At 44.2% G+C, this 18,085-nt stretch overlaps 4 protein-coding genes across 4 annotated transcripts; 1 reads left to right on the top strand and 3 right to left on the bottom strand.

The window, feature by feature from the left end:
* Positions 1–9,307: 9,307 nt before the first annotated feature.
* Positions 9,308–10,797, top strand: BDW74DRAFT_187830 (aminoglycoside phosphotransferase family protein; the record flags this gene model as incomplete). Its single annotated transcript, XM_073731580.1, has 3 exons — positions 9,308–9,727; positions 9,790–9,880; positions 9,970–10,797. Exons 1-3 carry the CDS (start codon positions 9,336–9,338, stop codon positions 10,795–10,797), a joined length of 1,311 nt encoding a protein of 436 aa, XP_073579902.1. The 5' UTR covers positions 9,308–9,335.
* A 194-nt stretch (positions 10,798–10,991) lies between these two features.
* Positions 10,992–12,406, bottom strand: BDW74DRAFT_187829 (glycosyltransferase; the record flags this gene model as incomplete). The annotated part of the gene is made up of 2 exons (XM_073731578.1): positions 10,992–11,203; positions 11,272–12,406. The coding sequence occupies 2 exons, from the start codon at positions 12,404–12,406 to the stop codon at positions 10,992–10,994; spliced, it is 1,347 nt and encodes a 448-aa protein (XP_073579901.1).
* Positions 12,407–13,443: 1,037 nt separating this feature from the next.
* BDW74DRAFT_170332 (NADP-dependent oxidoreductase domain-containing protein) lies at positions 13,444–15,380 on the bottom strand (the record flags this gene model as incomplete). The annotated part of the gene is made up of 3 exons (XM_073727156.1): positions 13,444–13,731; positions 13,844–14,415; positions 15,305–15,380. 3 exons carry the CDS (start codon positions 15,378–15,380, stop codon positions 13,444–13,446), a joined length of 936 nt encoding a protein of 311 aa, XP_073579900.1.
* Positions 15,381–16,369: 989 nt separating this feature from the next.
* Positions 16,370–17,967, bottom strand: BDW74DRAFT_170331 (DUF895 domain membrane protein; the record flags this gene model as incomplete). Its single annotated transcript, XM_073727155.1, has 4 exons — positions 16,370–16,555; positions 16,618–16,714; positions 16,800–17,838; positions 17,889–17,967. 4 exons carry the CDS (start codon positions 17,965–17,967, stop codon positions 16,370–16,372), a joined length of 1,401 nt encoding a protein of 466 aa, XP_073579899.1.
* Between the last annotated feature and the right edge of the window lie 118 nt (positions 17,968–18,085).

The raw sequence follows: 18,085 nt of genomic DNA, 5'->3' as shown, positions 1-18,085 counted from the left end.
GTTCCTGCCCGCCTTGTATATAACTTTAATAAATGCGGATTTTAACCAGGCCAGGAGCGGGCTTGCAAGGTCTTTAATAAATTAAACTACCCTAATTTTATAAAGGGCGAGCGAGGTAAAAATATTCCTGCGGTAAAGTATATCTGCGCTAACAGTTAGCTTATAAATCTGTTCTTTATTTTTAAAGCAAGCAGAAGCTATATAAAGTACTGGTATTAAGATAGCAAGGCCTTATGTAAGGCCCATGACATTGTACATAGCCCTTCCACAAGAACTTAGAGATATCCGCGGAGGATCCTCCGCGGATAGGCTGAGTCAGCACCCATGCTGACTCAGCGCGCACAGAGGATACCTGTCCTCCGCGAGGGAAGAGTTTTAATCCTTAGTGTTAATCTTATAATAAAGCTAGTTTCTAAAAAAAGGCTTTTAAACCCTTTTATTCTTATCCTTTTAGGTGTATTACACCCTTTTATATTATTTACTAACCCCTTCTAAGGCCAAGGACCTTATAATTTTAATACTTATTAATATATTTAGTTTATAAGGGGTAATTTATACCTATGCCGCGAACCTGGTTAACCTCGCGGTAACTAAAAATAATCTCTTGTGAGACTATCCAGGGAGCACCTGTCCACCCCTCACGAAAAGGTTTATTTGCGGCTATTCGCGAAGGCTTAATAGAATCTAACTTTAAAATTATTATATCTTTATATAAGGGGGAGCCATCCCTCTCACAGCCACTTAAGGAACTATCTCTGGAAGAACTTCGCGAGCAAGCAAGGTTATAAAAGAAGGAACTAAAATAAGCAAAGTTAATTTAACAGCTTTATAAAAAACATGTCACAGACAAGACTACTTGCAGGCATGTACAAGAAGGGTTAGACTCTTTTTTTATGCTTTTAAAAAAGAAAACTCTTATCTCGCAATTACCTAGCAAAAAGGATTAGTATAGTAATAAAAGCTATGCAGATTACTATGCCTTTATAAAAAGAGTTTAGGCCTTTAAAAAAATTAATAATTTCTTATTAAAAAAGGTCTTAAATTTTATAGTATTTTATCTTAATTTAACACTGCAAGGTTTATAAAGCATAAAGTCTAAAATATTAAAGACCCTAACATGGATGGACCTCCGCAAGTTTTTCCTTAAACAGTTAGGAAATCCTGCAGATAAGTTACATACTATATAGAGTAAGGCTTTATATATAAGACCAGCTAAGAATAAATCAGATTATGCGTACCTGTAATATTAGAGGGAATAATGGTTAGAGCTGGGAGAATAGGGAAATTAAATTAATACTATCCTTTTATAAATCTTTTTTAAATCATACTCACCTGCGATAAAGCAAAAGGTCCGCGAATAGCCGTACTTCCTAAAAACGCTCGTGGAATTAGTGTCCCTTGTTACCAAGCTCTAACCAAGCCTTCCTTCCATGTCATAAGATTAGACTAGTACCAATCCAAAACCTGTGAACATAAATTTTAAACTAAATAACTTTTCACAGGGCAAGAACAAGAGATCTTCGCGGAAAATAAGTAATTATAAGGTTAAAAGGCCTGCTTTTATAAAAAAAAAAGAAGTGGGAGCCTTAGTGTTATTACTATAAGAAAATTAGGTATATTAAACTAAATTATTTATATCTTAAAAAAAAGGTAAAAAAAAAAAAAAAAAGTAAGAGCCTTAGTGTTACTACTGCAAGAAAATTAGGTATATTAAATTAAATTATTTATATTTTAAAAAGAAGGTAAAGAATAAAAAATAATATAAGGACTTTATAATAATAGCTATAGTTACTAGTAAATAATCTTAGCTAAAAATAAATTAGGTTTTTATAAGGTAAATAATCTTACCTGCAAAGATTACCTTACCTAGCAGGGCAGCCATGGATTGCAAGGTGCTTATAAATTATAAAAGTAAAGTAAATATAGTTCCTTCTCTTCTTGTAAAGCAGGCAGGATAAAAGATCTTGCCATACTAAATATTCACGCGTGCTATTAATAAAGGGCGAGTGCGGAATAAGGGTATCACGGAGGTAGATATAACCCTCCAGGACTTGCACGGGAACTAGAAGGAGTTTAGGGTGCTTATAGTAATTTCCCTAAATATAAAATAAATAATACTAGGAATGCCATGGTTGGAGATCTACAACCCGCGGATTATTTAGGCTTTAAAGGAATTAACCTTTATAAAGCAAGATTATTAAGTAAAAGGGGTCTCCGCGGAAGAGTTTGTAAAAGGGGTTTACAAGGACTAGCTATAACCCTTTTAAATTAGTGTGATAAAAATTAAATAAATTATATTAAGTAATAAGCTGCTAGATTAGTGCAGGGATCTTGCAATTATCTTTTTAAAAAAGAAATCCTAATAACTTTTACCCTATTATAAAGGGGTTAATCTTAAGATTAAGATTAAGAAAGGTAAGGAGCCATTGTTTAGGCCCTTATATTACTATTCTCCGCAGGAGACTGTAGCTATTTATAAGTATGTATAAATCATGCTCGCGAAGGAATAAATTTATTTATTTAAATCTTTGGCTGGGGTACTGCTGTTATATACACCTAAGAAAAATAGCGGAGTTTATATATGCATGGACTTCCGCGGGCTAAATATTATATTTATAAAGAATTATTATCCACTTCCTTTTATTAATAAGATAATCGCGAGATTAAGTAGCGCGAGGATTTATACACAGTTAAATCTTTAGGATGCCTATAATTAGATTTAGATTATAAAAAAAGATAAGTAAAAGATAGCCTTTTATATAAAGTATAGGTTATTTAAGTATTTAATAATACTATTTAGGCTTATAAACACCCCTGTAATATTTTAAGGGTTTATAAACTAGGTCTTTTAAGATTTGCTGGATATCACAGTGATTATGTATATTAATAATATTATTATATTCTTATAAGATATAAATAGTTATAAAAAGCATGTCCGCGAGGTACTTAAGAGGCTCCGCGGGGCAGGGCTATACTGCAAGTAAAGTAAATATAACTTTACTATACAGAGAATTAACTTCCTAGGGTATATTATTACACTTAACAAAGTTAAGATGGAGGAATTATAAGTAGCTATAATTTAGGAGTGGCCCATGCCAGAGATAGTATATAATATTCTTGTATTTTTTAGGTTTACTAATTAGTACCGCAGGTTTATTCATGCCTATATAGCAGTAATAGCAGTCCTTATAAATCTTCTTAAAAAGCTTAAGGACAGTCCCGCGAGGATAACTAAGGATAAGGGGTTAGTAATAACCCCGGCGGCCTGTGAGGCAGTAAACTTCCTTAAGAAGAAGTTTAGGAAGATAGTGAAATTAAACTATTTTATAAAAAAATTACTCACGCGGGTAAAAATAAATGCCTCGGGAGGTAGTCTCTGTGGAGTATTAACTTAGTTATATTTAGATAAAATATAAAAGCCAGTGGCTTTTTTCTTATAAAAACTTATTATATTAAAGTATAACTATATAACAGGAGAGCAAGAGCTCCTGGCTATTATAAAGTTCTTCCGCGAGTGAAGGCACTATTTTTAAGGTGTGTTATAAGAGGTTAAGGTGGTCACAGACCATAGGGCGCTGGCTATGTTCCAGTTACTAATAAAGATGCTCTCGCGGATATAGATTTATTAGTCTTAGTTTTTAGCTGGGTTCTAGTTTTAAATTACTTATTATACAGGGAAATTAAACCCTGCGGATAGATCTTTATAAAGAATTAATTATATATAAAATAGTTAATATAAAGAAGACCAAGAGGGTCACGCAAAGCAAGTAAAATAAAAGCTGCTTTAGTAATTAGGTATTACAAACACGCAAGGTGCCCAGGAGGATATATTCTTAAGTATAATTATAAAAAATACTATAGTATAGGCTTTACAAGAAGACCTGGGAAGGGACTAATTTATAACTTATGTGAATAGGTTAGGTCCCTGGCAGCTTGGGCAAGTATGGCTTGCAGCTATAACTATTAATAATAGTGATCCTTTATTAAAAATAAAGGTTCCTTACAAGGAGGTAAGGAGGATTTATAAAGAGAAGGGGCTATTTAGGCCAAATCCCTTGCAAAAAATCTTAGAGAGTTTACCAGCTTTTTTAAAGCAGGATCCCTTGGCAAGAAAGGTCCTGGGTATAATTTATAAATATAAATTACAGGGGAGGAACCCTAAGGTATATAAAAGCACTCCGCGGCCATAAAAATAATGGCGCGTGCGGCAGGGCCTCTTATATAACCAGGAAAGGTTATATATTCTAGATTATTACTAGTTATAAATAAAAATTCTTGCAAAGTTATATAATAACCTATTTACAGGGCACTTTGCAGAAAAAAGAACCTTGGAGCTGGTTAAGCAAAGGTTCTTTTAGCCAGAGATATATAACTTTATTAAAAAGTACTGCAAGTCATGTAGTATCTGCCAGGGTTTAAGGGTGATTTATAGTAAGTAATAAGGCTTATTTTAGCCTTTGCTAGTACCCGCGGAGCCCTGGGAGCAGATTAGCATGGATTTTATTATAAACCTGCCTGCAAGTATTAAAATAAAAGATCTTAATAGCTCGCGGGAGGCGTATAATACTGTTTTGGTAATAATAAATAGGATAAGTAAGATGGCTTACTTTATCCCCACAAGGAAGTTAATTAAGGGCCTTGAACTAGCTTACCTGGTGATTTATAAGGTATTTTAATTACATGGCGTGCCTGTAAATATTATAACAGACCGTGGGAGTGTCTTTATAAAAAGGTTTTAGTTAAACTTTATATACTACATCTTAGTAAAGTACTTGATAAGTACTGTATATTATTTATAAATAAATAACTAAATAAAATACTTAAATAGTATTTTAAAGTAATTCTTGCAAGGATATATTAACTTCTTGCAGGATAATTAGGTTAATTATCTGCCTCTCGCGGAGTTTATATATAATAACTCGCGGCAGGCATTTATTTAGGATACACTGTTTTATATGGTATATAAAATAAATCCCAGGGTTATTATACTAAACTTAAAACTGGGGGATAAGGTGTCCCGTAAGGTGTCTAATTAGATAAGACACCTCCAGGAGATCCGCGAGGAGGCCAGGAAGGGTATTAAAGTTACTCAGGCCTTGTAGATAAAGTATTATAATATAAAAAGGGTCGCGAGAACCTTTTAGGTTAGTAACTATGTTTAGATTAGCAATGTAAATTAGTCGCGGATAAGGCTAAACCAGAAGTTAGATTAGCTCCGGTCTGGTCCGCGAAGGATGGTGAAGCGGATAGGACAGAATACCTATTATATGGCTTTACCAGCTAGTCTTTATATACATGATATATTTTATATATTCATGCTCCGCGAACATGAGGAGATAAAGGGAGTAAATACTTATGAGTGTTATAAAACCAGGTTTATAAATAAGAATAAAAAAGAATATTATATAAAGGATATTCTAGGTCCAGGTATTAATAATCCCAAGTGGCTTTAAGTAAAGTAATTAGGATATAGGGAGGTCACGGAGGAGCTAGTTAGAAACTTAAAGCACTTACAGGTGTATAAGAAGTATATAATAAAAAAAAAGAAGAAATCTTATTTAAAATAAAAAAAATAAAAACAAGGCAAAAATATTCTTTATAAACCTGATTAACAGCATCCTCCCCTTCTAAACCAACACCTAATTATTCTCCATGAAAATTGCCATCGTACGCGTATGCCTCATGGGCACAGGGAATAAAGCCTATTATCCCTATAAGAGAAGGCTCTGCGGGCGAATTAACTAGTGACCATCCACCAGAACTTAAGCCCGCAGTGCCTGATTAAACTACCCAGTCTTACATAAAAAATAAGGAGTTAAGTAATATAAGTAATTATTATACTTCTTGCTAATCCCCCTAGAAATGCATTCCACAAATATAGGTTGGCCTTTACTAATCCTAGTAAACAGGTAATAGCACTTAGTACACTTATAGCTATAAAAAGGTTTATTTCCAGCACGCGTTATAAGAATAGCCTCGCGAGTTTATACATGGTTTATAATTTAAATCCCACTGGCGTAGCCGCATTAATATACATGCCTACGCACTGGGGTAAAAATTTATTATTTTTCTTAGCTAGACAGGGGCTTAGTACCATCCCAGGGTGCAAGGCCAGGCAGGATTAAAGGGTTATTCACGGAGAAGGTTTCTTAATAAAATAATATATTCCCTGGATAGTTAATAAACTAAGCCATAGCCTAGTTATTAACTATTATCATGCCCGGAGGCAAGATATCCCAGGCCTCCCTAAAGAGTGGCCTACCTTGGGCGGGGGGTGTGTTAACCACGAGGTGGCCGGGCAACTGCGAGGTGTTAGTGTATATATAAAAGAAGTATTAGGAACACTCACAGCAGCTAGCAGCTATGTAATAATATTAAATAGCACCATGGTTATGTTTCCCCGGGTAATTATATAAGAAGGAAGGGTATTTATTAAATTTAACTAGAGGTTAAGATGCTGCTGGTTATTAGCACCCAGGCCAGCCTAAAGATTAAGGCCGCGAGCGGCCGCGGGCGGGGGCATGAAAAAGGCCGGGAACAGGGAAGTGGTAATAGCAGGAGGTATTTTTAATAGCTTAAAAGATTTATATATAAGTTAATAATTACCTGCTTATAAGGGCTATAAAAGTAAAGTAAAAAAGTGCAGTGCTGGAATATATTACTTAAGAGTATTTATAAGATCTTACTTACTAAAGCTAATAGGTGGCTAAGAGCCAGGAGAACCTTATATAGTAATTTTAAAGTAAAAAATATATAATAAAAAATAAAAGAGATATAAGAATAAAAGTGCTAGAGCATGTTACTCATGGGCGCCTGGAAGACCTCACGAGCCATGGCTATAAAAGGGCTAAGAACCAGGAGGACCTTTTAAAAATAACCCAGAGATAACATGGGATAAATAGTAATAAAAAATCCGCGAAGAAATGGCCATACTTACAAAGTTCTTAAAGTGTGTTGTTAAAGAGGAAGAAGAAAAAGAGAAGGGAGAGAATAAAAGGGTATTTTAGTATTAAAAACTAATATAAAAAAAATAACCTAAAATAATATTTCTCCTGCAGGTAATAACAAGTGTAGCTAGCAGGTGCTATTATAAAAGTTATAGTTTTTTAACCTTCTTGCTAAACTTCCTAAATAATATATAAAGCAGGAGGGGGGCTGGAAGTATAGGACACCTAGTGGGATTTTTATAAGATTTATAGTATTAAAATAGCCTTTATCCTGCGGAGACCATGCTCGCGGAAGTATTGCACTTAAGATGCAAGGAAGTATATAAAAATAATTAAATATATTAAGGCACCTATAATAATAATATATATTTATAATCTGCAAGGAATCTTAATATATAAAGAAATAAATAATCTTGCAGGGCAAGGCCTAATGCTTTAGGGAAGGGTGCTTATAAAAACTTAATATAATTAAGAAGAGCTCTTAAGGCCGTGTATAAAGGGTTACAAGGGTGGTAGTATATGGGGAAGTATACCTTTTTTTATTATGTAGCAAGAATTTTTTCTCTTATAAAAGGTTTTTTTAGGCTGCCGTGGAGGTTTTTTAAGGGTGCTTTAGGATATCTAAGCTAGTTATAAAAACTGCAAGGATATAGGCCTTAAGGGACCAAGGCTATAAAAAAGGGGGGTAGTTATAAGGCCTATAATATTATATATAGCCCTTTTATAAGAACTTAAAAATATCCGCGGAGGATTTTTTATAAATAGGCTAAGTTAGCACCTATGCTAACTTAGCGCGTACAAAGGATACCTATCCTCCGCAAGGGGAGAGTTTTAATTCTTAGCATTAATTTTATAATAAAGCCAGTTTCTGGAAAAAGGCTTCTAAACCCTTTTATTCTTATCCTTTTAGGTGTATTACACCCTTTCACACTATTTGCTAACCCCTTCTAAGGCCAAGGACCTTATACCTTACCAGCTAGTACTATTACTGTAATCTTATTAAATAAATAGATATTAAATAAACTCGCGCTTGGCTGGCTAATTTAATTTAACCAGGCTATAAAAAAGTGTATAAAAATAAATAAGAAGTGTTACTTAATATTTAATAGCCACGGCTCGCACTTTATACTTAAATTCTTATAATATTACAAGGATAATAACATTATTCCCTTTAAATTCCTTCCTTATTTAACTTACCTTTACCAGCCGCTTGACGGAAAGCCGTTTCTTAATTATAAGTAATAATTCTGGCTTTTAAATAATAACTTATTATTTTAGGGTGGTAGGCCGTACAGGAAGACTAAATTCCTAAAAGTTATTGCACTAGTACGCGCGAAGGTATTCTCACAGTAAATTATTTAAGAAGTGTTTAGGGATCGCGGAATTTGGCTGGTTAATAAAGTATAAATTATTAAGTAGCTTTATAATAAGCTAGTAATCCCTAATATATCTATACCAGAGCTCCGCAGGAGTTATATATTATTTTTACTACTATTCTTTAGTATTAAGAATAGTCCTCCAGCAACAATTAACGCGCTTATATAGAATTAGGCAAAGATTATAAAGGATATTATTAATATTTTAGATAAGGCAAGGCGGAATTTAACCAAGATTTTTTAACACTAGATATTAAAGCTGGAGGAGTTGCAGATAACACAGGAAGTAATTTGCAAGATACACGCTATATAAAAGCCTTAACACCGGAATTATACTAGGTGTTAAGTTAAACTGCTATCCTAAAATAAAATTATAAAAATTCGCGATGTAATTTAGTTAATTAGTAACTATAAGGCCAAAGATTGCGCGGTGGAGAAGAGGAAGCTAGTAAAGTAATTTAAAAAAGTTTATAAATATAAGCCTACCCAGCGCCCGCAGGAGAATATTTAGCAGGTAATTAAGAATAAGAAACATGCTATAAAGGTAAGAAAAGACTTTTAGATTAATAAATAATTATATTTATTATTATATAGCCTTAAATTTTAAAAAAGTACGAAAAATGCGTGACTATGAAAAATGCGTGGCGCACCCATAAGACAAAGGCGGTGGGTGCGCTGGAAGGCACGGATACCACTCCTTGCAATGCTGGGCATGGCGGCGGTACTCGAGAGAGCGTGATTGGCTAATGTCTGTCCTTGTCACCTAATCAATGCAAAACAACACAACCGCCGTGATTGATGATGCTAAGGGAATGCAAGCGTTGTATTGATCGTGAGCCCCACTGTGCGGTGAGCCTCCCCTCATACCCATTGAGGGGCCTTCACCTTCGCAAAGAAAAGGCAGGCCCTTGGTGCTGGATCCGATCAAAAACTCAAAGCCCGTCCTGTTGTTCAAGTCCCAGACAATCCTTCAAGCTCGGGGCCGTTTGAGGAGAGCATATCTATCCACGCAATGCGGCCGCGTATGCCATTTGACGACGTCGCCTGGAAAAGAGGGGAATCGATTTCAGACGCTTGTCTCAGTTATATCTTTAAGTCCGAGAATCTATGGAAGATTGGCGACTTCGTTATCGAGCATCACAAGCACACTCCAACCGAATTATGCAGCCCTCGAGGCGGGGTCTTTAACGTATGGTTTCGCATGAAATTTCAGATTCGGGGTTCGGTGATGATCCGACTTACGAAGCCCGGCACAACAATGTTTCCAGAGGAAAAGACTCGGTATGAGGTTGCAACCATGAAATACATCCAGGATCAGACTTCGATTTCGGTGCCCTTGGTCCTGCACTTTGGTAGCAAGGATCCAGGCCCGCCTATTCAAGGATCGGGCGCCTTCATGTTGATGTAGTATATCGAGCATGCACTCACCATGCACAAAGCACTCAACACGCCGTCCCTTGGAATAGAAGACCGACCAATCCTGATCCGTCCATTGATGAAGACAAACTCGAGAGACTGTACGGGGAGATGGCGGCCGTCCTCCGGAAACTCTCAAGAGTGACATTGCCTCAAATCGGGAGTCTGATACAGATCGATGATTTCACATGGAATTCCACATAAAACCTCTCACATTCGCCTTCAACCAGCTTGTCAGGCTCAGAACTCTGCCACGATCTAGCCTACCGGACAGACACTTTGACTCCGCCCAGTTCTACTTTGAGTATCTCGCAGACCTACAGATGGCTCATCTGTGGCATCAACGGAACGACGCCATTGATTCAGAGAATGATTGCCGCCGCAAGTACGTCGCCAGATTCCTCTTTCGCAAGCTCGCGCGCGAAGGCTTCTTAACTTCACCTACATCCAACAACGATGCATTCCCGTTGTGGTGCAACGATATTAGGCCCGCAAACGTCCTAATCAACGAAAACTTGGAAATTTTTGGCGTTGTTGACTGGGAGTTCTCGTATGCAGCCCCGGTGGAGTTCAGCCATGCGCCGCCATGGTGGCTCCTGCTCGACCCGCCAGAGTACTGGCGCGAAGGGCTGGACGCGTGGAGCGAGACATATGACAAACGCCTAAAAATATTCCTCAAAGTCTTAGAGAAGTGCGAGAACACCGCCATTGAACGTGGGAGGTTGTCCGAGGACCAAAGACTCTCGGGACACATGCGACGGAGTTGGGACACAGGGGATTTCTGGGTTGCGTATGCTGCCAGGAAGCCTTTTGCATTTGACTTCATCTTCTGGAAGAAGCTGGACACGCGATTCTTCGGGCCTGGGACGATTTCTGATGAGGATCGCTGGACAGAGAGGATAGACCTGCTTGACGAGCGGGGGAAGGAGGACATGGAAACCCTGGTCAAGAGGAAGATGGAAGAGGCAAAGGAGCGTGTTCTGGCGTGGGAACCGGACGAAGCTACATCAGAGTCTGCTCAATTTCTCGACAAAGATCAACGGAATTTCTCTTCTTAGATATTTTGAGACATTCAGGGTTACTGCTCAGGTCTATTGCACTTTGATAGTGACCTACCCTACCTGCCATCATTCTCAACTATACTATAGGTAGTGAACAACTCTGGAGCCTCGCGATATCCAACGAATACTTGCTAGAGTCGGTGGCGCAATGCATCGTGGTATTACTATCATTGATGAATATATACTATTGTCTAAGCGTCCCCGTTGACCAACTTCTCCAGCAGCGCCAAGCAGTTGAGCTCCTCGTTCTCCTGCCTGATTTCGACACAGCGCTTCTTGAAGCTGCTGTCAGACAACACCTTGTCGACACCCTCTTGCAAAGCCTTGTCGGTCGGCGTGCTCGTTCGCAGGTTGACAGCGATTCCAGCCCACTCCCCACGCATTGCCACCTCGGCTTTGTCCTCTACAGCCCGATGGTTAGTATATATCCTTAGAAACACAAGAGACCATAGAAAGAGGGGAGAAACTCACGGCCCGTCCCAGCCAACACCATCGGCACCCCATTCATAACACTATGCATGAACCCTCCGTAACCCGCATTGGAGACAAAGACATCCGCATGCTCCAAGACAGCATCATACAGCAAGAAGTCCACGACCTTCGCGTTGGCCGGAACCTCCACGCCCTCTTCAAGCTTTGAACCCCTGATTCCTAGGGCTCCAATCACCATACAGTCCTCCCTCTCACCAAGGGCCCGCAGCGTCGGGATAAGCAGTTCCTTATAGTCAAGCCTAAACGTCCCCTGGCTCACAAAGACAATCTTCTTGCCCGCCCGCTTAGCATTCAGCAGCTCACTCCACCACTTAGGGAGATCAGTGCTGGCAATCTCCCTCCGCGGCAGACCACCGATAAACAGGATCCTCGGCGAGAGATCACTCCTGGTATACTCAAGACTAGCACTGCACGGCTGCACGGCAACATCGCCAGCAGTCGCCCAAAAGTCCAGCGGCGAGATGTCCTCGGGAATAGTTCTCGCCCCAACCCTCGCGTAAATCTCATTCGCGTACCGCGCGATCTCCTCCCCGAACCCCTTGGTTGCTTCATACATAGCCTTATTCCGTGCGCGGCCCTCTTCGGAGCTATCAGGCGGCAACCCAGGTCCAAAGGGCGCCGTATCAACGCTTGAAATCGGCAGGGGCACCGTCGAGAATCCAATAAGGCGTGGAAACTTTTCATAACCCTTCGGCAGCGGGGCACCCAAGATAAACGGCCACGCGGCGAGAGCGGCATACTCCTGCACAACAACAACCTCCTGGCTAGGTCCGTGCTCGTCCCGGATCCTTTCGAGCACACTCGAAATAACCCTCATGCCTGGTTCCGTCAGGTCAATAAAGTTGTGTTTCATCCCGTATATGAAGCGCGAGGGCTCGTCGGGGAAGCTGTGCATTTCATCGAACATGTGCGGTTTCCAGAGGCTGTGGAGGGCGTGGAAGGTTGCGCCCGCGCTTTCAATGGCATTTTGGGATGAAGGGCCGGCGATGAAGTGGACCTTGTGGCCGCGGTTTATGAGATGCGTTGCGTGCGGGACGAGGGGATTTGTGTGGCCTGGTTCTGGGGGGCAGATGATGAGGACGATGGGTTTTGCGGTTGGGGCTGAGGTAGCCATTTTGGAGAGCGACTGGAATGATAGTTAGGTATTGTTCGAGACTATGGGATGACTCGTGGTTAGGGAGACTGCGAGTGCTTTATACTCGTCACCCAGGGCATGTGGAGTATCTGGCGGGGGCTCCAGCTGGTGGCTCAGCCGCACCCTAGTCATTCAGCTGCCCATCTGCGCCTAGAAAAGGAGGTATAGGCCCACTCCTTGAGTCGTTAGATGTTCTTCACAGGATGCCCCGTTTTCACAAGTTGGGGGCCAGATCCATTCTTCACATCGTGCAAGCTTTTCGCAGGGTAGATGCCAGTGGTTGCTCGGGCTTTTACCACGTATCGTAGGTGCCTACCCTATAAATTTAAATAAGATCCTCATCTTACACGGTGATCAATGGAAGTCTGTTGACTTCTCACCCCATAAAAGGCCACATTGGCTTCATGATGTCCACAGCCTGGGAGGCGGGCTGAGCTGATAGGGACCAAGCATTGTGCTAACGCTACGCTAAGACGTAGCTGAAAATTATCGGTATAGATGGATCCACCAGTATACCGGCGCCGTGGACTTGGATTGGTTATCTCGTCTAGCGAGGTGGTTGTGCTGTAAACTGATCTTCAGCCGCAGACGTGGTTGTACCGTTGTTCCCACTTCTCGTGGCTGGTTGCAATTGGAGGCTCTGTCCGTAGAGTATCGTGGTTTAATATATCTCCCCTGATAAGGTCAGGTCGTGAATATCTGAAGACTCGGAGCTTGAGAATCCCAATACTTACAGGTGATTATATCTAGCTTTCAGTAATGTACCATGCCAAAAAGTAGAAAGACCCAGGCACGAGTTTTATTTCTTATATATAACTTAAGAGTCTACCTACTTAGGGCTGTATCAAGCAAGATAACTGCAGTCCAGTTTACGGCAAGGACTCTCTATATTTATTTACCTGATCGAGACGCTTGCCTCTATGATGAATATCCACCTGGGCACCATACCACCTGCATCCACCTCTCACTCCCTAGACAATTCGCTAGGTAAAACTAACCCCAGGTACGGTGCACATCTACTCCCCCCTCGGCACAACAGGGCTCTGATGCGGCGGCGCATCAATCCGTGCCGAGACGTTCGTCAGCCAGACGTCCGCGGCGGTAGTCCGCTGGGACGAGTACTCGTGGAAAACAAAGTTCATGGGGAAGCCGATGTCGAAGGAAGACGCGGCGTCGATTTCATCGATGTCGGCGGACGACAAACGCACGCTCAGGGCTTCGACATTGGCGCGCAGGTGTTCGAGCTTGCGCTGCCCGACGATCGGGAAGACGTAGGGCGCTTTGTGCATGATGTATGCGAGGGCCTGGGGTTTGGGTCTTCGTTAGATGGTTCGGGTTTGCTTTTGGGTTATTCATGGTAGGTATTTAAGGTAGGAGTGGTAGGATTGGGGGCGGGTAACAGGTACAGGAACGTACAATCGCATGCAGCGTAACTCCCTTCATCTTCGCAATCGCCTCCAGCGCATCAGACAATTTGACGTCTTCTTCAGTCATGTTCGACCCGCGCGCACTTCCGTCCCCAGCGTTCCGGGCCTCCGCAGCCTTGAACTTCCCCTGTCCCAGCGGCGCCCACGGCGCAATAGCCATACCTTGGTCCCGGCACATGGGCAGGATCTCGCGCTCGATGTCGCGGAACCCGGCGTTCCATTTACCCTGGTAGACACTAAAGGGGCGGAGCCCGTGGGCGCGGGCGTAGTCATTCGCCTTAACAACTATCCACGCGGGTGTGTCAGAGACGCCGAGGTAAAGCACCTTGCCCGAGGTGATTAGGGCGTTTAGGCCGTGCATGACCTCCTTCACGGAGGTGGTGAAGTCCCACCAGTGCAGGTAGAGGATGTCGATGTAGCTTGTCTGCAGCTTTGTGAGGCTGGCCTCGACGGACAGGCGGAGGGACTTTAGGGAGTTGCCGACGTAGTTGGATTGCAGGGGTTGAGTGTCGCGGGGGATGATGATTGACGCCGGCGCAGACGTCAACGGGTACACGCGGGCTGAGGGGAAGCCGAAATGGGGCGGGGAGCGGTATCAGCGCGAGAGGATCTTCATCCGGGCTGGGGGCGTGGGATGCGGGGTGCTTGCGTGCGATATGGTCAAGATGCTGCTGGAGGCAAGTGCCGATGCGGCGGTTGAGAGCCGCAAGGGAGAGACAGCGCTGGGCTTGGCGGCGTGGGATGGGAATCAACAAGTCCTCAGGTGGATTCTGGAGGTTTTGGGGAAGAGGAAGGGGTTTGATATGGCGGGGTTTGTGAGTAGGGGGCGCGGGCGCCGTTGCTAGGTGCGATTGCCGCTCTGGCCCGCGCGCCGCCGGTAGGCTCTGCGGGGTACGCATGTGATATTGGCGCGATACGCCTGCTGCTTGAGCATGGGGCTTCGCTCGACTGTCGAGATGAGTTCTGAGGTACTGTGCTGAGCGCGGCGCTGGAGAGGGGGGATCCGGATATCCTGTCTTTGTTGGTGGAGTATGGCTTGTCGTTGACGGGGCTGTCTGAGAACGAGAGTGACAGGCGAGGCCGCGACTTCTCACTGTTGCGGTTGACGGCGGCTCCCCGGAGATCGTGCGGCGCATGCTCGACGCCGGACTGCCGGTTAACCCTGCGGACGGAGACGATTCCAGACCCAGATGGGCGATGCCTCTATCCAGAGCAGTGAGTGGGGGACATACGGAGATCCTCAAGATGCTCATCGACGCGGAGGCGAATGTCGAAGGGGCCCTCGCCAGCAGCGAGACGCCGCTGTGCTCAGCGTTGAGTTGGGAGCGCCGAGATATCATCGCGATGTTACTGGATAATGGCGCGCGACCGACGACTGCGGCGGAGATGGAGTCTGGACGGCTTCTTCACCATGTTGCGCAGTACGGGGATGCGTTTACTATGCGCATACTACTGGCCTGGGGCGCTGATCCGGCTGCGAAGACGGAACACGGCAATGGCGAGACGCCGCTCTGTCTGGCGGCCATGCATGGGCGTTCGGGTGTTGTTGCTGAGCTGTTGCCGAATGGGACGGGCGAGAGGACGTGGAACCGGCGTGGAGAGCTGGTTGCCGGCCTGGACTTAGGGCTAGGCCGCGGGCGGGGAGCGCCCCGTCCTTCGCATCTTGACTACATTGATATACCCGACGACATGGGCCGGACTCCGCTGTGCTACGCCGTGGCCAACGGGTATATCGATATTGTGCGTATGCTTCTTGCCTGTGGTAGCAAGGCTGCAGACGCGAAGACAACCTGCGGCCTCACGCCTGTGGACATCGCGAACAACTTGAGGATTGCCGTGGACGGGTAGGATTATCATACCACGGAGGAGATATACCAGCTGCTTCGTGACCCGGCTACAGAAATGCTAGACGACAATGCTGTGTAGTCTGTATTTGCACAGTGCGTCGAGTACAGATATCATCGGGCCTGCCAGGAGTGTCACTATCCGCTGAGTCGGCTTGGGGGCTTGGGGGCTGGTATACGTGCTGGGAGCGGAGATGCTGCATAGTGGACGAGTGCTGTGCGGAGTGTGCGTCAGCGCAGGAGAATGACCACTTGGAGGTTGTGAGGTATTGTGGTTTTCCCATGTTAGAGAAGGGGTGGTGACATCTGGGACGGGGTTATGCCCCAGGTGCTGCCGTATGATGCACAACATGGTAATACTTGGTTTTAAGTGATTCTTACTGCTGCAGTTGTTTCGATTCAGATTTTACTCCCCCTCTTTCATCCCCCTTGTTTTAGATTTCATATTGCCAGGGCTGCCTTACTAGACCCAATCTCGTCTTGCTCTCTACTACAGTCAGACACCATAGTTCAGGGACAAGTTGTCGTACGTGAATGGAAATGGTAGCCTTGAATATGGATACTTGCATCACTGCATGTTTTCATAAGGAAGCAGAATCGGCGTAGGACAACAGCCCTCAGCCTGGCCAGATCGTCGACTGAATCACCTTCCAAGGGCCACCTCGCCCATATCACTGCGCAACAGTACCATTTACCTCCCGCGCCGTCCTCGTCTCCCTCTCAACCTTCGTATCCCCCAACGAGACCCCGATCTCCCTAATCACGAGCCAAGCAGGATATAAGGCAATTGCCCACAGACCGAAGTTGAGGTAGATGCTGCCAACAGACGCCATGATTGAGATACTGCTTAAGCCGTACTGGAAATGGTTCATGTTAGCCCTAGAAACAGACGGATAGCGGATATGAAAGAGAAACTCACCGAAACAGCCTGCGATGCAGACTCCATGCCTCTCAGTAGACTCGCAATACGGACGACCTCTTCTTCGTCTTTTGCTAGGTTGCCGACGACAAAGTACCTGCATTCCGTTAGCAACACATCCCACCCAACATCCCCGCCATGAATACCGCATCCCCAGACGGAGACAGGGCGGAGAGACATACAAAAACATATAATTCAACTGAAACCCGACAACCCAAAAGAGATAAAGCGGGAACCCCCGTCCAAAGCCACTATCACTCCAGTCAAAGACAGGATTCGACTTATGGAAGTCCGTAACGACAACCGTCCCCCAAACCCACCATGCCCCCTGGAGGCCCAAAACAACAATAAACCCCACGCGGCTGCGCAGTTTCAACGAAACCCTGGAGTCCAAGAAAGCGCCCAGCAAGTTCCCCGAGATAATCGCCATAATCCCCGAGAGGAACGAGCCCAGCGCGCGCGCCCGCACCGAGAACCACAGCGAGTTATACGTGAACATGACGGCCTCGCTGAACGTCGCCTGCCAGATCAGCGGGATGATGAGGACGAAGCGCTTGCTGGCTAGGAGTTTAGTCATCGCTTTGATCTCGAACCAGACGTCGTTCGCGATGCGCAGTTTCACGGGGACGCCGTCGGTGCGCTGGACGTTCTTCGGGCTCGTGAGGAGCAAGCCCGCGAAGGGGCCCAGGGCTTGCAGGGTGATGAATATGTAGTAGACTACGTAACTGACACTCCCCGCCGTATCGCGGTGGATGTTCACGCCGATATTAATTGCCCCGCCGACGATCTGGCCCAGTACACGGAAACTCAGCCAGAAGCCTAGGAAGCGGCCTTGGTTATGGGGCTCTGGATAACTGAGTGCAATTGCGCTCTCTGCCATCCAGAAGAGTCCTGCTGAGATGCCGCACAGCGCGGCGCCGAAGAGCGTGAGCCAGTCGCTGTCGTACCGGACTTGTGTGTAGATCCCTGCGGCGTAGGGCGCGTACCCCATTGTCCCGATAATGAGTGTCCATTTGATCCCGATGAACTTCACGACCACGCTGCCGAAGAAGCAGGATAGAACCATGAGGCAGAAGGTTAGCGCATTCGCGGTATTCACGAGGTAGGGCTTTGAGGCGCCGCCGCCACCGAGGGAATTCATGGCACCCCAGATTCCCGGGGCGAGGAAGTTGCACATTCCGAGGATTAGGGCGTTGTAGTAGGTTGAGCGGTACCATTTTACTACTGGTGTTAGATAATATGGCGAACGGGAGGCATGCGGGCTCTGGTACCTGGGAATTTTTGAGGTGTGGTAATAGACTCTGAATTTGCGACTTCTTCGTCGGTGGTGAAATCCTTGTCGGCTGCCATTATAGCGGGAGAATGGCTAGCGGAGCTATCAGTTCCAGCTGCTGTATTGAATAATCAAGGCGCAACAGCTCTGACCTTGAGCTGGGGCAACACGATCTAGATATACATCGACAGGAGG

This window comes from Aspergillus multicolor (genome assembly GCF_047715735.1).
Source record: "Aspergillus multicolor strain CBS 133.54 unplaced genomic scaffold BDW74scaffold_32, whole genome shotgun sequence".
NCBI lineage: Eukaryota > Fungi > Ascomycota > Eurotiomycetes > Eurotiales > Aspergillaceae > Aspergillus > Aspergillus multicolor.
The sequence above is the reverse complement of the archived record's forward strand: the minus strand, read 5'-3'. Positions and strand labels throughout refer to the sequence as shown.